Source organism: Ascaphus truei, chromosome 8 (assembly GCF_040206685.1).
Source record: "Ascaphus truei isolate aAscTru1 chromosome 8, aAscTru1.hap1, whole genome shotgun sequence".
In the NCBI taxonomy this organism is placed as follows: domain Eukaryota; kingdom Metazoa; phylum Chordata; class Amphibia; order Anura; family Ascaphidae; genus Ascaphus; species Ascaphus truei.
Window position 1 is genome coordinate 73,446,751 of NC_134490.1, and position 19,746 is coordinate 73,466,496.

Genomic DNA, 19,746 nt, shown 5'->3' on the forward strand with positions numbered 1-19,746 from the left:
GATGGGGGGGGGGAGGGGAGAGAAACGATGGGGGGGGGGGGGTAGAGAGAAACGATGGGGGGGAGAGAAACGATGGGGGGGGAGAGAAACGATGGGGGGGGAGAGAAACGACGGGGGGGGAGAGAAACGACGGGGGGGTAGAGAGAAACGACGGGGGGGGAGAGAGAAACGATGGGGGGGGGGGAGAGAGAAACGATGGGGGGGGGGGAGCGAGATAAACGAAAAGGGGAGGAGGGAGAAACGAAAGGGGAATGGGGGGGTGGGGGACGTAGGAAGGGGGAGAGAAGTTAGTAAAAAGAGGGGGACGAGAGAGGAGTGTGAGGGGGGGGGAGAAAGAGAGGAGTGCGGGGGAGGGGGAGAGAAAGAGATCACTTCATGAAGAGGGAATTTCAAAGACTGTGCCTGAGAGACAGAAAGGAAACTGCCAGCGAGACACTCCGGGGTCTGCAGAGAGTGCAGGAGGGAGAGAGACAGCCTCCGAGGGAGGGGAAATATTTGGGGAATGGCAAGTCTCAGCCCTCCCACCCCGAGACCTCCATTAACCCCTCACATGCTCACCAATCGCTACCTTGTTGGAACCCTGCAAAGGCTCAATTAACCCTTCCCCTGCCAGACACCCCCAGGTCATCACTACATTAACCCTTCCCCTGCCAGACACCCCCAGGTCATCACTACATTAACCCTTCCCCTGCCAGACACCCCCAGGTCATCACTACATTAACCCTTCCCCTGCCAGATCCCCAGAGCATCACTCCATTAACCCTTCCCCTGCCAGAGACTCACAGGGCATCGCTCCATTAACCATTCCCCTGCCAGAGACCCCCCAGAGCATCACTCCATTAACCCTTCCCCTGCCAGAGACCCACAGGGCATCACTCCATTAACCCTTCCCCTGCCAGACACCCCCCGAGCATCACTACATTAACCCTTCCCCTGGCAGAGAGAGACCCACAGGGCATCGCTCCATTAACCCTTCCCCTGCCAGAGACCCCCCCGAGCATCACTCCATTAACCCTTCCCCTGCCAGATCCCCAGAGCATAACTCCATTAACCCTTCCCCTGCCAGAGACCCACAGAGCATCGCTCCATTAACCATCCCCCTGCCAGAGCGTCACTCCATTAACCATTCCCCTGCCAGAGCATCACGCCATTAAACCCTTCCCCTGCCAGTGTCGCTCCATTAACCCTTCCCCTGCCAGAGCATCGCTCCATTAACCCTTCCCCTGCCAGTGTCACTGAATTAACCATTCCCCTGCCAGAGCGTAGCTCCATTAACCCTTCCCCTGCCAGTGTCGTTCCATTAACCCTTCCCCCGCCAGAGCATAGCGCCATTAACCCTTCCCCATTCCACATCGTCACTGCATTAACCATCCCACTGCCAGAGCATCACTCCATTAACCCTTCCCCTGCCAGAGCATCACGCCATTAAACCCTTCCCCTGCCAGTGTCGCTCCATTAACCCTTCCCCTGCCAGAGCATCACTCCATTAACCCTTCCACTGCCAGTCACTCCCTTAACTACCCCCTGCCAGAGCATCGCTCCATTAACCCTTCCCTTGCCAGAGCATCACTGCATTAACCATTCCCCTGCCAGTGACCTAGAGCATTGCTCTATTAACCCTTTACATGCAGAGCATCATTTCATTAACTCTTTCCCCACACAGTGCCCCCCAGATCTCTGACACGGTTTGTTTTGGGGTTCTCCGCAGAGCGTCACAAGATCCGGACGCCTCACATTCCTCCCCCTTCTGAGCTCCAGGGAGAGGATCCTAAACCGGCTCTGCTGTCAGGGGCGCTCAGGAGTTGGGTTACCATCTTAGTGATCATCACATACAGAAAACATTACCCCGACAGTGGGATCGCCCTATAAAAAAATCACTTTATAACCATGTCATTTGTTCATAAAGATTTTATTAGGATAACCCGCTTACACTGGGCAGTTTCCCCCACAGACCCATTTAGGGTCACCCTCCTAATAACTACAACTTCTACGTGCTACGTGAAGAGACGGGCTGGAGATAAGAGATTCGGGAACTTTTATATGGGAGAAAAATCCTGGTGTTTGGTCGTAATGGTTCGGTCCCATGCTATTTATTTTATTTATTTATAATATGTGTTACCGGGAAGTAATACATTGAGTTATCTCTCGTTTTCAAGTATGTCCTGGGCTCGTCATGTAGAAAAAACAACTTATCCCTGTGATCCGCTTCCTTCAAAAATCCCGGAAAATAACATTGTGTAAAAATGAGTCAGTTTCTATTTTCTTTGGGTCTGTTTAATTATAATAATAATAATATAATTGGCATGTGCTCAGGCAATTCTGGTTCTTCCCCCTTAAAGCAGCATAACGTCAAAAAACCACCCCCTAGGTGTGATCAGGGGGTCTCTGGAGCTGACCGCGTGTTAATGTCAGCTTGGGGAAGCCCCTGCTTCCCGAGACACCGCCATGCAGGTTTAAATCGCCCGCGTCACACAGGCCAATAGGAAGCCACGATATATAACGTTGTGGCTGCTTATTGGCTCCCGTCCCTTGGGAGAGTTAAGCCTCCATATTTATCTGGCAGCAATTACAAAAGAAAGTACCTCGGGAAGCAGGGGGTCCTCAGAGCCGAAGCTGACGCAGTTCAGCGCCAGAGACCCCCGCTTCCCACCTTCCCACAGATAGTGCAGAGTACAGACAGTCTGATCACAGGACACATTACACTGTATAAATATTCCAGAGCGTTTGGGTATTATGGACATATTACAAATTTAGCAACTTATTGAAATATACTTATACCGATACGTCACTGCACAACATGCCACTGCCATTAGGCCACTTTGGCCCTAGAAAGGGACTGTCCCTTTATTTGTCCCGCAAACAATGTTAATAGCTGGCACTGCAGAGGACTTGGTGAAAAATGGAAGAATTTATTAAGTTATCGGATATCAGTTATCCCTGTGGAGGACACAGATCCCAAACAGGAACCGAATCGTTGATCTCATAACTAAATACATTGGTCAATTTTTCACCAAGTCCTCTGGAGTGCCGGCTATTAGTATTATTCCTGATTGAATGCTGCGTCCTGTGGCAGTCTGAGCACCGTGGGGCAGCTGACCACCTGGATACATGGGACAGGTCCTTTCAAATACAACCTTTATCTATCCCAGAAATGAGACACCGATAAGGCAGAGAATTGGAGGCGTTGAGTGTGGTGGTGAAGCTTCTTAGATACCTGTCCAAGGTGTGGCAGCCAGGAGCTGCCGTGGCCACCGGATGATGACGTGGACACTGGCATATGTCGTGGGGTCCAGATGATGGCGTGGATCCAGGATGATAACATGGACTCTGGGATATGTCGTGGACCCCAGATCATGACGTGGACACTGGGATATGTCGTGGACCCCCGATGATGATGACGTGGACACTGGGATATGTCGTGGACCCCCGATGATGAGGACGTGGACACTGGGATATGTCGTGGACCCCAGATGATGACGTGGACACTGGGATATGTCGTGGACCCCAGATGATGACGTGGACACTGAGATATGTCGTGGACCCCAGATGATGACGCGGACACTGGGATATGTTGTGGACCCCCGATGATGATGACGTGGACACTGGGATATGTCGTGGACCCCAGATGATGATGACGTGGACACTGGGATATGTTGTGGACCCCAGATGATGCCGTGCACCCCCAGGAGAGGCCTCCTCCGGGGCTCTGACTCGGTGTGTATATTGGGGCAGTTCAGAACCCAAAGCCCCCCCTGGACTTGGCGTATCCCAGCTGACCGCTGCTACTGACCATGGAAAGGAGCCCTAGGAAAGTCTCCATGCAGATGGGTCTCTGCAGTATCAGGGGCCCGTTGGCACGGCCGGGGAGCGGGCTGCGATCATGTGCCCGTCTCACCAACTCCACCAGATGCTCCTTGAACGGCTCCAGCTGCAGACATGGGGGACAGTCTCTTAGTCTGTCTCTCTCCCTCCTTCCGTCTGTCTCTCCTCTCTTGCTTACTTTGTCTCCTTTCCTGTTTCCCTCTCTTCTCCCCCTTCTCTTCCTCTCTCCCCCTCCCCGCCCCCCCCCTTCTTACCTGGCACTTGTCCTGCAGGCCACTCAGGGAGGTGGCCCCTGGGTGCTGGGTCAGGATGATATAGGGAAGGTCATCTGCCCAGGGGTTCCAACGGGACAGGAAGGAGGGGGGCGCACGTAGCTTGTCCCACTGCACCTGGAGTGCAGGCCCTGCCCGCCTGAGGGGGGAGAGAGGAGAAGGAAATGAGTGGGGAGAATCAGAGTTTAAGGGGGAGGGGGCGGTGTGGAGAGGGGGGGCACAGATAAGACACAGAGTGTAAGGGGGAGGGGCCGGTGTGGAGGGGGGGGGGCACAGATAAGACACAGAGTGTAAGGGGGAGGGGGCGGTGTGGAGGGGGGGGGCACAGATAAGACACAGAGTGTAAGGGGGAGGGGGCGGTGTGGAGGGGGGGGCACAGATAAGACAGAGTGTAAGGGGGAGGGGCACAGATAAGACACAGAGTGTAAGGGGGAGGGGCCGGTGTGGAGGGGGGGGGACACAGATAAGACACAGAGTGTAAGGGGGAGGGGCCGGTGTGGAGGGGGGGGCACAGATAAGACACAGAGTGTAAGGGGGAGGGGCCGGTGTGGAGGGGGGGGGGCACAGATAAGACACAGAGTGTAAGGGGGAGGGGCCGGTGTGGAGGGGGGGGCACAGATAAGACACAGAGTGTAAGGGGGAGGGGCCGGTGTGGAGGGGGGGGGGCACAGATAAGACACAGAGTGTAAGGGGGAGGGGCCGGTGTGGAGGGGGGGGGCACAGATAAGACACAGAGTGTAAGGGGGAGGGGCCGGTGTGGAGGGGGGGGGGCACAGATAAGACACAGAGTGTAAGGGGGAGGGGCCGGTGTGGAGGGGGGGGGGCACAGATAAGACACAGAGTGTAAGGGGGAGGGGCCGGTGTGGAGGGGGGGGGCACAGATAAGACACAGAGTGTAAGGGGGAGGGGCCGGTGTGGAGGGGGGGGGCACAGATAAGACACAGAGTGTAAGGGGGAGGGGCCGGTGTGGAGGGGGGGGCACAGATAAGACACAGAGTGTAAGGGGGAGGGGGCGGTGTGGAGGGGGGGGCACAGATAAGACACAGAGTGTAAGGGGGAGGGGGCGGTGTGGAGGGGGGGGCACAGATAAGACACAGAGTGTAAGGGGGAGGGGGGCGGTGTGGAGGGGGGGGCACAGATAAGACACAGAGTGTAAGGGGGAGGGGGCGGTGTGGAGGGGGGGGCACAGATAAGACACAGAGTGTAAGGGGGAGGGGGCGGTGTGGAGGGGGGGGCACAGATAAGACACAGAGTGTAAGGGGGAGGGGCCGGTGTGGAGGGGGGGGCACAGATAAGACACAGAGTGTAAGGGGGAGGGGCCGGTGTGGAGGGGGGGGGCACAGATAAGACACAGAGTGTAAGGGGGAGGGGCCGGTGTGGAGGGGGGGGGGGGGCACAGATAAGACACAGAGTGTAAGGGGGAGGGGCCGGTGTGGAGGGCACAGATAAGACACAGAGTGTAAGGGGGAGGGGCCGGTGTGGAGGGGGGGGGGCACAGATAAGACACAGAGTGCTATCTTACACGGGTCCCAGATCGCTCACACTCACTCACTTTTTGAGTGCAGTTCTCGGGTAGGACAGAGGTCCCCATGTCACCGTATCAATGTAATTCAGGGGGACACGGAAGAGACGGGAGCTGCTGAGACCAACAAAGTCGTAATAACAGAGCACGAGCGAGCGTTCGCATAGGAAGGCCAGGAGCTCACACTCCGTGTTCCAGTGACTGACCCTGTGGGGGAGAGAGATGAAGGGGTGAGAGGGCGATAACACGCAGGGCAAAATAATAACACGCATGGCAAAATAATAACACGCAGGGCAAAATAATAACACGCAGGGCAAAATAATAACACGCAGGGCAAAATAATAACACGCAGGGCAAAATAATAACACGCAGGGCAAAATAATAACACGCAGGGCAAAATAATAACACGCAGGGCAAAATAATAACACGCAGGGCAAAATAATAACACGCAGGGCAAAATAATAACACGCAGGGCAAAATAATAACACGCAGGGCAAAATAATAACACGCAGGCAAAATAATAACACACATAGCTCAATAATAACACGCAGGGCAAAATAATAACACGCAGGCAAAATAATAACACGCATGGCAAAATAATAACACACAGGGCAAAATAATAACACGCAGGGCAAAATAATAACACGCAGGGCAAAATAATAACACGCAGGGCAAAATAATAACACGCAGGGCAAAATAATAACACGCAGGCAAAATAATAACACACATAGCTCAATAATAACACGCAGGGCAAAATAATAACACGCAGGCAAAATAATAACACGTATGGCAAAATAATAACACGTATGGCAAAATAATAACACACAGGGCAAAATAATAACACGCAGGGCAAAATAATAACACGCAGGGCAAAATATTAACACGCAGGGCAAAATAATAACACGCAGGCAAAATAATAACACACATAGCTCAATAATAACACGCAGGGCAAAATAATAACACGCAGGCAAAATAATAACACGCAGGGCAAAATAATATCACGCAGGCAAAATAATAACACGCAGGCAAAATAATAACACACATAGCTCAATAATAACACGCAGGGCAAAATAATAACACGCATGGCAAAATAATAACACGCAGGGCAAAATAATAACACGCAGGGCAAAATAATAACACGCAGGGCAAAATAATAACACGCAGGGCAAAATAATAACACGCAGGGCAAAATAATAACACGCAGGGCAAAATAATAACACACATAGCTCAATAATAACACGCAGGGCAAAATAATAACACGCATGGCAAAATAATAACACGCATGGCAAAATAATAACACACAGGGCAAAATAATAACACACAGGGCAAAATAATAACACACATAGCTCAATAATAACACACAGGGCAAAATAATAACACACAGGGCAAAATAATAACACACATAGCTCAATAATAACACGCAGGGCAAAATAATAACACGCATGGCAAAATAATAACACGCATGGCAAAATAATAACACGCAGGCAAAATAATAACACGCAGGGCAAAATAATAACACACATAGCTCAATAATAACACGCAGGGCAAAATAATAACACGCATGGCAAAATAATAACACGCATGGCAAAATAATAACACGCAGGGCAAAATAATAACACACATAGCTCAATAATAACACGCAGGGCAAAATAATAACACGCATGGCAAAATAATAACACGCATGGCAAAATAATAACACGCAGGGCAAAATAATAACACACATAGCTCAATAATAACACACAGGGCAAAATAATAACACGCAGGGCAAAATAATAACACGCAGGGCAAAATAATAACACACATAGCTCAATAATAACACGCAGGGCAAAATAATAACACGCATGGCAAAATAATAACACGCATGGCAAAATAATAACACACAGGGCAAAATAATAACACACAGGGCAAAATAATAACACACATAGCTCAATAATAACACACAGGGCAAAATAATAACACACAGGGCAAAATAATAACACACATAGCTCAATAATAACACGCAGGGCAAAATAATAACACGCAGGGCAAAATAATAACACGCAGGGCAAAATAATAACACGCAGGGCAAAATAATAACACGCAGGGCAAAATAATAACACGCAGGGCAAAATAATAACACGCAGGCAAAATAATAACACACATAGCTCAATAATAACACGCAGGGCAAAATAATAACACACAGGCAAAATAATAACACGCATGGCAAAATAATAACACACAGGGCAAAATAATAACACGCAGGGCAAAATAATAACACGCAGGGCAAAATAATAACACGCAGGGCAAAATAATAACACGCAGGCAAAATAATAACACACATAGCTCAATAATAACACGCAGGGCAAAATAATAACACGCAGGCAAAATAATAACACGCAGGGCAAAATAATAACACGCAGGCAAAATAATAACACGCAGGCAAAATAATAACACACATAGCTCAATAATAACACACATAGCTCAATAATAACACGCAGGGCAAAATAATAACACGCATGGCAAAATAATAACACGCATGGCAAAATAATAACACGCAGGGCAAAATAATAACACACATAGCTCAATAATAACACGCAGGGCAAAATAACAACACGCATGGCAAAATAATAACACGCATGGCAAAATAATAACACGCAGGGCAAAATAATAACACACATAGCTCAATAATAACACACAGGGCAAAATAATAACACGCAGGGCAAAATAATAACACGCAGGGCAAAATAATAACACACATAGCTCAATAATAACACGCAGGGCAAAATAATAACACGCATGGCAAAATAATAACACGCATGGCAAAATAATAACACACAGGGCAAAATAATAACACACAGGGCAAAATAATAACACACATAGCTCAATAATAACACACAGGGCAAAATAATAACACACAGGGCAAAATAATAACACACATAGCTCAATAATAACACACAGGGCAAAATAATAACACACAGGGCAAAATAATAACACACATAGCTCAATAATAACACGCAGGGCAAAATAATAACACGCAGGGCAAAATAATAACACGCAGGGCAAAATAATAACACGCAGGGCAAAATAATAACACGCAGGGCAAAATAATAACACGCAGGCAAAATAATAACACACATAGCTCAATAATAACACGCAGGGCAAAATAATAACACGCAGGCAAAATAATAACACGCATGGCAAAATAATAACACACAGGGCAAAATAATAACACGCAGGGCAAAATAATAACACGCAGGGCAAAATAATAACACGCAGGGCAAAATAATAACACGCAGGCAAAATAATAACACACATAGCTCAATAATAACACGCAGGGCAAAATAATAACACGCAGGCAAAATAATAACACGCAGGGCAAAATAATAACACGCAGGCAAAATAATAACACGCAGGCAAAATAATAACACACATAGCTCAATAATAACACACATAGCTCAATAATAACACGCAGGGCAAAATAATAACACGCATGGCAAAATAATAACACGCATGGCAAAATAATAACACGCAGGGCAAAATAATAACACACATAGCTCAATAATAACACGCAGGGCAAAATAACAACACGCATGGCAAAATAATAACACGCATGGCAAAATAATAACACGCAGGGCAAAATAATAACACACATAGCTCAATAATAACACACAGGGCAAAATAATAACACGCAGGGCAAAATAATAACACGCAGGGCAAAATAATAACACACATAGCTCAATAATAACACGCAGGGCAAAATAATAACACGCATGGCAAAATAATAACACGCATGGCAAAATAATAACACACAGGGCAAAATAATAACACACAGGGCAAAATAATAACACACATAGCTCAATAATAACACACAGGGCAAAATAATAACACACAGGGCAAAATAATAACACACATAGCTCAATAATAACACGCAGGGCAAAATAATAACACGCATGGCAAAATAATAACACGCATGGCAAAATAATAACACGCAGGCAAAATAATAACACGCAGGGCAAAATAATAACACACATAGCTCAATAATAACACGCAGGGCAAAATAATAACACGCATGGCAAAATAATAACACGCATGGCAAAATAATAACACGCAGGCAAAATAATAACACGCAGGGCAAAATAATAACACGCATGGCAAAATAATAACACGCAGGGCAAAATAATAACACGCAGGGCAAAATAATAACACGCAGGGCAAAATAATAACACGCAGGGCAAAATAATAACACGCAGGGCAAAATAATAACACGCAGGGCAAAATAATAACACGCAGGGCAAAATAATAACACAGGGCAAAATAATAAAATGCAGGGCAAAATAATAACACACAGGGCAAAATAATAACACACATAGCTCAATAATAACACGCAGGGCAAAATAATAACACGCATGGCAAAATAATAACACGCATGGCAAAATAATAACACGCAGGGCAAAATAATAACACGCAGGGCAAAATAATAACACGCAGGGCAAAATAATAACACGCAGGGCAAAATAATAACACAGGGCAAAATAATAAAATGCAGGGCAAAATAATAACGCGCAGAGCTCAATAATAACATGCAGAGCTCAATAATAACGCGCAGAGCTCAATAATAACATGCAGAGCTCAATAATAACGCGCAGAGCTCAATAATAACATGCAGAGCTCAATAATAACGCGCAGAGCTCAATAATAACGCGCAGAGCTCAATAATAACGCACAGAGCTCAATAATAACGCGCAGAGCTCAATAATAACATGCAGAGCTCAATAATAACGCGCAGAGCTCAATAATAACGCGCAGAGCTCAATAATAACGCGCAGAGCTCAATAATAACGCGCAGAGCTCAATAATAACGCGCAGAGCTCAATAATAACGCGCAGAGCTCAATAATAACGCACAGAGCTCAATAATAACGCACAGAGCTCAATAATAAAGCGCAGAGATAAATAATAATGTGCAAAGCTCAATAATAACGCGCAGAGCTCAATAATAACACGCAGAGATAAATAATAATGTGCAAAGCTCAATAATAACGCGCAGAGCTCAATAATAACACACAGAGATAAATAATAATGTGCAAAGCTCAATAATAACGCGCAGAGCTCAATAATAACGCGCAGAGATAAATAATAATGTGCAAAGCTCAATAACGCGCAGAGCTCAATAATAACACAGAGATAAATAATAACATGCAGAGTCGTATAATGACACGCAGAGAAAACTTTCTCACTGACTGCCCCACACCTCTGGAATACGCTTCCCCTCAATAACCGACTAGCTCCCTCTCTATCCACATTAAGACACACGTGCTTAAAGAAGAATATGAATAGCACCGTGGCTAATACTATACACATGATACATAAACCTTAGCGCCTGCAGACGCACTTACCAGAACGCCATCCTACTGTCTCTGTACCATCTCCCTACCAATTAGATTGTAAGCTCTTCAGAGCAGGGACTCCTTTTCCTAAATGTTACTTTTATGTCTGAAGCCCTTATTCACATGACCTGTTATTTGTATTATTTGTTATTTAGATGAGGGGAGTGCAAACTTTTTTAGCTGCGCCCCCCTGTCTGCTCCACCTTGCTCTCGCGCCCCCCTCACCCGTTGCCATGGAGATGGACGTGTGACGGTACTCTGCATGGCAACACGTCCCTGCAGCTCTGCAGAATCCTGGTTGAGGTTGCAGAGGTCTCACACGATCCCACGGCATTTAATTTAAATGCCTGGGGAAGAGCGCGGGACCTCTGCAACCGCCCGAGCCCCCCCCAGACAAATCTCCCGCCCCCCAGTTTGCGCACCGCTGATTTAGATGATTGTCACGTGTATGTATTACTACTGTAAAGCGCGATGTACATTAATGGCGCTATATAAATAAAGACATACATACAATAACGTAAAGCGTGATATATTAACACGGAGAGCGATATAATAACACACAGAGCGATATAATAACATGCAGAGCTATATATTAACGCGCAGAGTTATATAATAACACGCAGAGTGATATAAAAACGATATAATACCATGCAGAGCTGTATAATAACACGCAGATCGATATAATAATGTGCAGAGCGATATAACACGTCTAGCTATATTTTAACGCTCAGAGCAATATAACAACACGCAGCACGATATATTAAGACGCAGAGTGATATAATAACACACAGGGGCCTATTCTAGTAGCTTCGATAACTTTGCTACTACAGCGCACGGTTTGGCGTGTTCCCACTGAACTGTTTGTCATTTGAGTTATCACGGTATTCAGAAAACCAACCGCTAAGGCAATGAATGGGTAAAACCTGAATAGCCTGTTTATTGGGGGCAGAGGGAGTGGATGAAGGGGGTAGTTGCCGCAGGGTGGGTGATTAGGCCTGCCAGAAAGGCTGCGGGAGTGGATAACCCCTTCACTACCATAGCGGTGGGTAATAGCTATATACAGTAATAACACACAGAGTGATATAACACGTAGGGGCCTATGCAGAGAGCAGCGCTATTTCGAAATTCGCCATTTTTTGGAGAAAATCGCGCAGAAAGCAGCAGAAAATGGCGAGTTCCGAAAAACGCGCCAATTTTTCTTTTCTATTTGTAAAACTCGCCTCGCGGCTGGCGAGAACCTCAATCTCGCCAGTTTTAAAAATATCCGTATGCAGAGAGGCGCGAACGGCATCTAGCGGCTGTTCGAGCCAATAAAATGGCGCGATTGTCTCCGTTTTGCCTCGCCAAAAAAAACTGCCGCTCGCGGCCATTGCAAAGGGAAAAAAAAAGGCGCGAATTTGTTTTAACACAATTCTGAAGCGCGCATCTCGCCAATTTAAACTCGCCACACGCATCCATGTTAAACATAGCAGAATTCGCACTTTTCTGCATATGGAGATTAAAACTCTCCAAAAAAGCTACTTTTTAATAAATTCGCCAATTTTAAAATTCGCAGCTCTCTGCATAGGCCCCACAGAGTGATAATATAACACGCAGAGTGATATAATAGCACACAGTGTTATAACACGCAGAGTGATAATATAACACGCAGAGTGATAATATAACACGCAGAGTGATATAACACACAGTGATAGAACACGCAGAGTGATAATATAACACGCAGAGTGATAATATAACACGCAGAGTGATATAACACACAGTGATAGAACACGCAGAGTGATAATATAACACGCAGAGTGATATAATAACACACAGTGATATAACACGCAGAGTGATAATATAACACGCAGAGTGACATAATAACACACAGTGATATAGCACGCAGAGCTATATAATAACACGCCGAGTGATATAATAACACATAGGGATATAATAGCACACAGAGTGATATAATAACACACAGAGTGATATAATAACACACAGAGTGATATAATAACACGCAGAGTGATATAATAACACGCAGAGCGATATAATAACACGCAGAGCGATATAATAACACGCAGTGCGATATAATAACAAGCAGAGCGATATAATAACACACAGGGATATAATAACACACCGGGATATAATAACACACCGGGATATAATAACACACAGGGATATAATAACATGCAGTGTGATATAATAACACACAGGGATATAATAACACACCGGGATATAATAACACACAGAGTGATATAATAACACATAGGGATATAATAACACACAGGGATATAATAACACACAGGGATATAATAACACACAGAGAGATATAATAACACGCAGAGTGATAACACACAGGGATATAATAACACACAGAGTGATATTCACACAGGGATATAATAACACACAGGGATATAATAACACACAGGGATATAATAACACGCAGAGTGATATAATAACACGCAGAGCGATATAATAACACGCAGAGCGATATAATAACACGCAGTGCGATATAATAACAAGCAGAGCGATATAATAACACACAGGGATATAATAACACACCGGGATATAATAACACACAGGGATATACTAACATGCAGTGTGATATAATAACACACAGGGATATAATAACACACCGGGATATAATAACACACAGAGTGATATAATAACACACAGGGATATAATAACATGCAGAGTGATGTAATAATACACAGGGATATAATAACATGCAGAGTGATATAATAACACACAGAGTGATATAATAACACGCAGAGTGATATAATAACACGCTGAGTGAGATAATAACATGCAGAGTGATATAATAACATGCAGAGCGATATAATAACATGCAGAGTGATATAATAACATGCAGAGTGATATAATAACACGCTGAGTGAGATAATAACATGCAGAGTGATATAATAACATGCAGAGCGATATAATAACATGCAGAGTGATATAATAACATGCAGAGTGATATAATAACACGCAGAGTGATATAATAACACGCAGAGTGATATAATAACACGCAGAGTGATATAATAACACGCAGAGTGATATAATAACACGCAGAGAGATATAATAACACGCAGAGCGATATAATAACACGCAGAGTGATATAATAACACGCAGAGTGATATAATAACACGCAGAGTGATATAATAACACGCAGAGAGATATAATAACACGCAGAGTGAGTGATATAATAACACGCAGAGAGATATAATAACACGCAGAGTGATATAATAACATGCAGAGTGATATAATAACACACAGAGAGATATAATAACACGCAGAGTGATATAATAACACGCAGGGATATAATAACACGCAGAGTGATATAATAACACGCAGGGATATAATAACACGCAGAGTGATATAATAACACGCAGGGATATAATAACACGCAGAGTGATATAATAACATGCAGAGTGATATAATAACACGCAGAGTGATAACACACAGGGATATAATAACACGCAGAGTGATATAATAACACACAGAGAGATATAATAACATGCAGAGCGATATAATAACATGCAGTGTGATATAATAACACGCAGAGCGATATAATAACATGCAGTGTGATATAATAACACGCAGAGAGATATAATAACATGCAGAGAGATATAATAACATGCAGTGTGATATAATAACACGCAGTGTGATATAATAACACGCAGTGTGATATAATAACACGCAGAGCGATATAATAACACGCAGAGTGATATAATAACACGCAGAGTGATATAATAACACGCAGAGTGATATAATAACACGCAGAGTGATATAATAACACGCAGAGAGATATAATAACACGCAGAGTGAGTGATATAATAACACGCAGAGAGATATAATAACACGCAGAGTGATATAATAACATGCAGAGTGATATAATAACACACAGAGAGATATAATAACACGCAGAGTGATATAATAACACGCAGGGATATAATAACACGCAGAGTGATATAATAACACACAGGGATATAATAACACGCAGAGTGATATAATAACACGCAGAGTGATATAATAACACGCAGAGTGATATAATAACACGCAGAGTGATATAATAACACACAGGGATATAATAACACACAGAGTGATATAATAACACACAGAGTGATATAATAACACACAGGGATATAATAACATGCAGAGTGATATAATAACACACAGAGCGATATAATAACACACAGAGCGATATAATAACACACAGAGCGATATAATAACATGCAGAGTGATATAATAACACGCAGAGTGATATAATAACATGCAGAGTGATATAATAACATGCAGAGTGATATAATAACACGCAGAGTGATATAATAACACGCAGAGTGATATAATAACATGCAGAGTGATATAATAACATGCAGAGTGATATAATAACATGCAGAGTGATATAATAACATGCAGAGTGATATAATAACATGCAGAGCGATATAATAACATGCAGAGTGATATAATAACACACATTTCAGGCCCTGGATATTTTTGCACACAGGCACAAACAGGATTCAAACACACACTGTTGCTACGTTGTCGCACACAGACACACAAAAGGCAGTTACTGTGTCAGGATCCAGTTGCTCTGCAGTTTCCCGTCCTCATCCGGGGAGAGGCGACACTGCACCTCTTCTATAGCTTGCTGCAGGAGAGGGGGCTGGGGCAGGAGAGAGAGCAAAGGGGGGGGGGGGGGGGCAGGAGAGAGAGCAAAGGGGGGGGGCAGGAGAGAGCAAAGGGTGGGGGGCAGGAGATAGCAAAGGGGGTGGTGGCAGGAGAGAGAGCAAAGGGGGGGGAGAGAGCAAAGGGAGGGGAGAGAGCAAAGGGGGGGGGGCAGGAGAGAGCAAAGGGGGGGGGCAGGAGAGAGAGCAAAGGGGGGGCAGGAGAGAGAGCAAAGGGGGGGGGCAGGGCAGAGAGCAAAGGGGGGGGGCAGGAGAGAGCAAAGGGTGGGGGGCAGGAGAGAGCAAAGGGGGTGGTGGCAGGAGAGAGAGCAAAGGGGGGGGAGAGAGCAAAGGGGGGGGGGCAGGAGAGAGCAAAGGGGGGGGGGCAGGAGAGAGCAAAGGGGGGGGGGGTCAGGAGAGAGAGCAAAGGGGGGGGGCAGGAGAGAGAGAGCAAAGGGGGGGGGGCAGGAGAGAGCAAAGGGGGGTCAGGAGAGAGAGCAAAGGGGGGGGCAGGAGAGAGAGCAAAGGGGGGGGCAGGAGAGAGAGCAAAGGGGGGGGGGCAGGAGAGAGAGCAAAGGGGGGGGGCAGGAGAGAGAGCAAAGGGGGGGGCAGGAGAGAGAGCAAAGGGGGGCAGGAGAGAGAGCAAAGGAGGGCGATATAATAACACACAGAGCGATATAACACACAGAGCGATATAATAACATGCAGAGTGATATAATAACACACATTTCAGGCCCTGGATATTTTTGCACACAGGCACAAACAGGATTCAAACACACACTGTTGCTACGTTGTCGCACACAGACACACAAAAGGCAGTTACTGTGTCAGGATCCAGTTGCTCTGCAGTTTCCCGTCCTCATCCGGGGAGAGGCGACACTGCACCTCTTCTATAGCTTGCTGCAGGAGAGGGGGCTGGGGCAGGAGAGAGAGCAAAGGGGGGGGGGGGGGCAGGAGAGAGAGCAAAGGGGGGGGCAGGAGAGAGCAAAGGGTGGGGGGCAGGAGAGAGCAAAGGGGGTGGTGGCAGGAGAGAGAGCAAAGGGGGGGGAGAGAGCAAAGGGAGGGGAGAGAGCAAAGGGGGGGGGGGCAGGAGAGAGCAAAGGGGGGGCAGGAGAGAGAGCAAAGGGGGGGGGGGCAGGACAGAGAGCAAAGGGGGGGCAGGAGAGAGCAAAGGGTGGGGGGCAGGAGAGAGCAAAGGGGGTGGTGGCAGGAGAGAGAGCAAAGGGGGGGAGAGAGCAAAGGGGGGGCAGGAGAGAGCAAAGGGGGGGGGGCAGGAGAGAGCAAAGGGGGGGGGGTCAGGAGAGAGAGCAAAGGGGGGGGGCAGGAGAGAGCAAAGGGGGGGCAGGAGAGAGAGCAAAGGGGGGGGGCAGGAGAGAGAGCAAAGGGGGGGGCAGGAGAGAGAGCAAAGGGGGGGGGCAGGAGAGAGAGCAAAGGGGGGCAGGAGAGAGAGCAAAGGAGGGACAGGAGAGAGAACAAAGGGGGGGGGCAGGAGAGAGAGCAAAGTGGGGGGGCAGGAGAGAGCAAAGGGGGGGGGGCAAGAGAGAGAGCAAAGGGGGGGCAGGAGAGAGAGCAAAGGGGGGGGGGGGCAGGAGAGAGAGCAAAGGGGGGGGGCAGGAGAGAGAGCAAAGGGGGGGGCAGGAGAGAGCAAAGGGGGGGCAGGAGAGAGAGAGCAAAGGGGGGGGGGCAGGAGAGAGAGCAAAGGGGGGGGCAGGAGAGAGAGCAAAGGGGGGGGCAGGAGAGAGAGCAAAGGGGGGGACAGGAGAGAGAGCAAAGGGGGGGGGGGCAGGAGAGAGCAAAGGGGGGCAGGAGAGAGAGCAAAGGGGGGGCAGGAGAGAGAACAAAGGGGGGGGGGGCAGGAGAGAGAGCAAGGGGGGGGCAGGAGAGAGAGCAAGGGGGAGGGGCAGGAGAGAGAGCAAAGGGGGGGGCAGGAGAGAGAGCAAAGGGTGGGGCAGGAGAGAGAGCAAGGGGGGGGGGCAGGGAGAACAAAGGGGGGCAGGAGAGAGCAAGGGGGGAAGGAGAGAGCAAAGGGGGGTCAGGTGAAAGAGCAAAAGGGGGCAGGGGATACAGGGAGGGCATGAGAGACAGCAAATGGGGGGGGGGGTCCAGGAGAGAGTGGGGGGCAGAAGCAGGTGAAGAAGAAAAGAAAGGAGGGATGGGACAAAGGATGTAGGGGGCAGGATATCAAGGTGTGGGATAGAGGGGGGGGGGGTTGAAGAGGGCGGTGGAGACAGGGGGAGGTTAAATAGACATGATTACCTGGCTTATAGTATTTGTATAAAGGCAGAAAATATCACCCACCCCTCACCCTATTCTACACCCAGCTGCCCTCTTTTCTGCCCTAGTGTCCCTCCTCCAGACAGTTGCCCCCGCTCCCCCCCCCTTCTTCCCTTGCCCTCTATCCCTCCCAGTTGCCCCTGTGTTATTACCCTGAGGATGAAGAACTCCTCGCTGGGTTTCTCCCCCTGAGTTGGGGGGCCGGGGTTGATGTATTTTGGGGCAAAGGCTGCTCGTGGCTGCTGGGTATACATGGGGTGAGCTGCTATTTTGGGGTCTCTCGTCTCATCCTCTGGCGATGTCTCTGGAGGAGGACTCTGCTCTCTGTCCATGACTGACCTCAAACGGGCTGTCACTTTAGCAGTCTGTCTGTGAGGTCCCTGACTGTCCCCTCTCCTCTATCACTGCTGTCCCCTCTCCTCTGTCACTGCTGTCCCTGACTGTCCCCTCTCCTCTGTCACTGCTGTCTCTGACTATGCCCTCTCCTCTGTCACTGCTGTCACTGACTGTCCCCTCTCCTCTGTCACTGACTGTCCCCTCTCCTCTGTCACTGCTGTCCCCTCTCCTCTGTCACTGCTGTCCCATCTCCTCTGTCACTGCTATCCCCTCTCCTCTGTCACTGCTGTCCCATCTCCTCTGTCACTGCTGTCCCCTCTCCTCTGTCACTGCTGTCCCCTGTCACTGCTGTCCCCTCTCCTCTGTCACTGCTCTCCCTGACTGTCCCCTCTCCTCTGTCACTGCTGTCTCTGACTGTACCCTCTCCTCTGAGGTCCCTGCTGTCCCCTCTCCTCTGTCAATGCTGTCCCCTTTGCCACTGCTGTCCCCTCTCCTCTGTCACTGCTGTCCCCTCTGTCACTGCTTTCCCCTCTCCTCTGTCACTGCTGTCCCCTCTCCTCTGTCACTGCTGTCCCCTCTCCTCTGAGGTCCCTGCTGTCCCCTCTGTCACTGCTTTCCCCTCTCCTCTGTCACTGCTGTCCCCTCTCCTCTGTCACTGCTGTCCCCTCTCTGTCACTGCTGTCCCCTCTCCTCTGTCCCTGCTGTCCCCTCTCCTCTGAGGTCCCTGCTGTCCCCTCTGTCACTGCTTTCCCCTCTCCTCTGAGGTCCCTGCTGTCCCCTCTCCTCTGTCACTGCTGTCCCCTCTCCTCTGTCACTGCTGTCCCCTCTCCTCTGTCACTGCTGTCCCCTCTCCTCTGTCACTGCTTGCACAGAAAGCAGGAAGTTGTTTTTAAGAAACAAATACTTTGTGTTCAGGTTTCCAACTGTCTGAAATCTCTGTCACTCCCCTTCTCCTCCCTCTCCCCTTCTATCTCCTCCCCTCCTCTTTCTCTTTCCTCTCTCTCACTCCTCCCTCCTCTCCTCTTTCTTATCTCCCTCTACCTCTCCTCCCCACTTTCTCACCTTTTTCTCACCCCTCTCCTCTTTTTCACCTCCCCTCTCCATCATCCCGCCTCTCCTCACCCCCCTTTCCTCTTTTTCACTCCTCACTTTCTCTCTCTCACTCCACCCTCCTGTCCCTGTCACCCCTTCCATCCTGTCTAACTTTTCCCTTCGCTCCCTTTCTAACTCCCCCTTTTTTTTCACTTGCTACTTCTCCCTCCTCTCTCACTTCTCCGTTCTCTCTTCTCCTTTACCTGCTATTCTCCTCTACCATTTGTACTCCCTCCTTTCACTGACTAACCTTGCCCTCCTCTTTTTTTCATCCCCCCTCCACTCCTCTCTATTTATCCCTCCTCCATTCTCTCCTCTTTTTCTCATCCCGCATCTCCTCTTTCTCTCTCCCCCTTCCTCTCTCTGTCACTCCCCTTCTTCTCCCTGTCGCCCCTCATCTCCTCTCTTCCTCAC

General features: G+C 47.9%; 1 protein-coding gene across 1 annotated transcript; it reads right to left on the reverse strand.

Moving 5' to 3' along the window:
- Window positions 1–1,890: 1,890 nt before the first annotated feature.
- LOC142501977 (tumor protein p63-regulated gene 1-like protein) lies at window positions 1,891–18,981 on the reverse strand. Its single transcript, XM_075612645.1, has 5 exons — window positions 18,057–18,981; window positions 16,454–16,545; window positions 5,647–5,823; window positions 4,077–4,233; window positions 1,891–3,928 (listed from the first exon to the last, which is right to left on the reverse strand). The coding sequence occupies exons 1-5, from the start codon at window positions 18,234–18,236 to the stop codon at window positions 3,734–3,736; spliced, it is 801 nt and encodes a 266-aa protein (XP_075468760.1). The 5' UTR covers window positions 18,237–18,981; the 3' UTR covers window positions 1,891–3,733.
- Between the last annotated feature and the right edge of the window lie 765 nt (window positions 18,982–19,746).

What these genes read in the sequence shown, in the direction of transcription:
- LOC142501977 (XM_075612645.1), bottom strand. Translation starts at nt 18,236, where the DNA reads ATGGACAGAGAGCAGAGTCCTCCTCCAGAGACATCGCCAGAGGATGAG. An exon ending in AGCAACTGGATCCTGACACA is followed by an intron (nt 5,824 to 16,453) that starts GTAACTGCCTTT and finishes TCTCCCCCACAG; the next exon opens with GGTCAGTCACTGGAACACGG. An exon ending in CCGAGAACTGCACTCAAAAA is followed by an intron (nt 4,234 to 5,646) that starts GTGAGTGAGTGT and finishes CTCCCCCCTCAG; the next exon opens with GCGGGCAGGGCCTGCACTCC.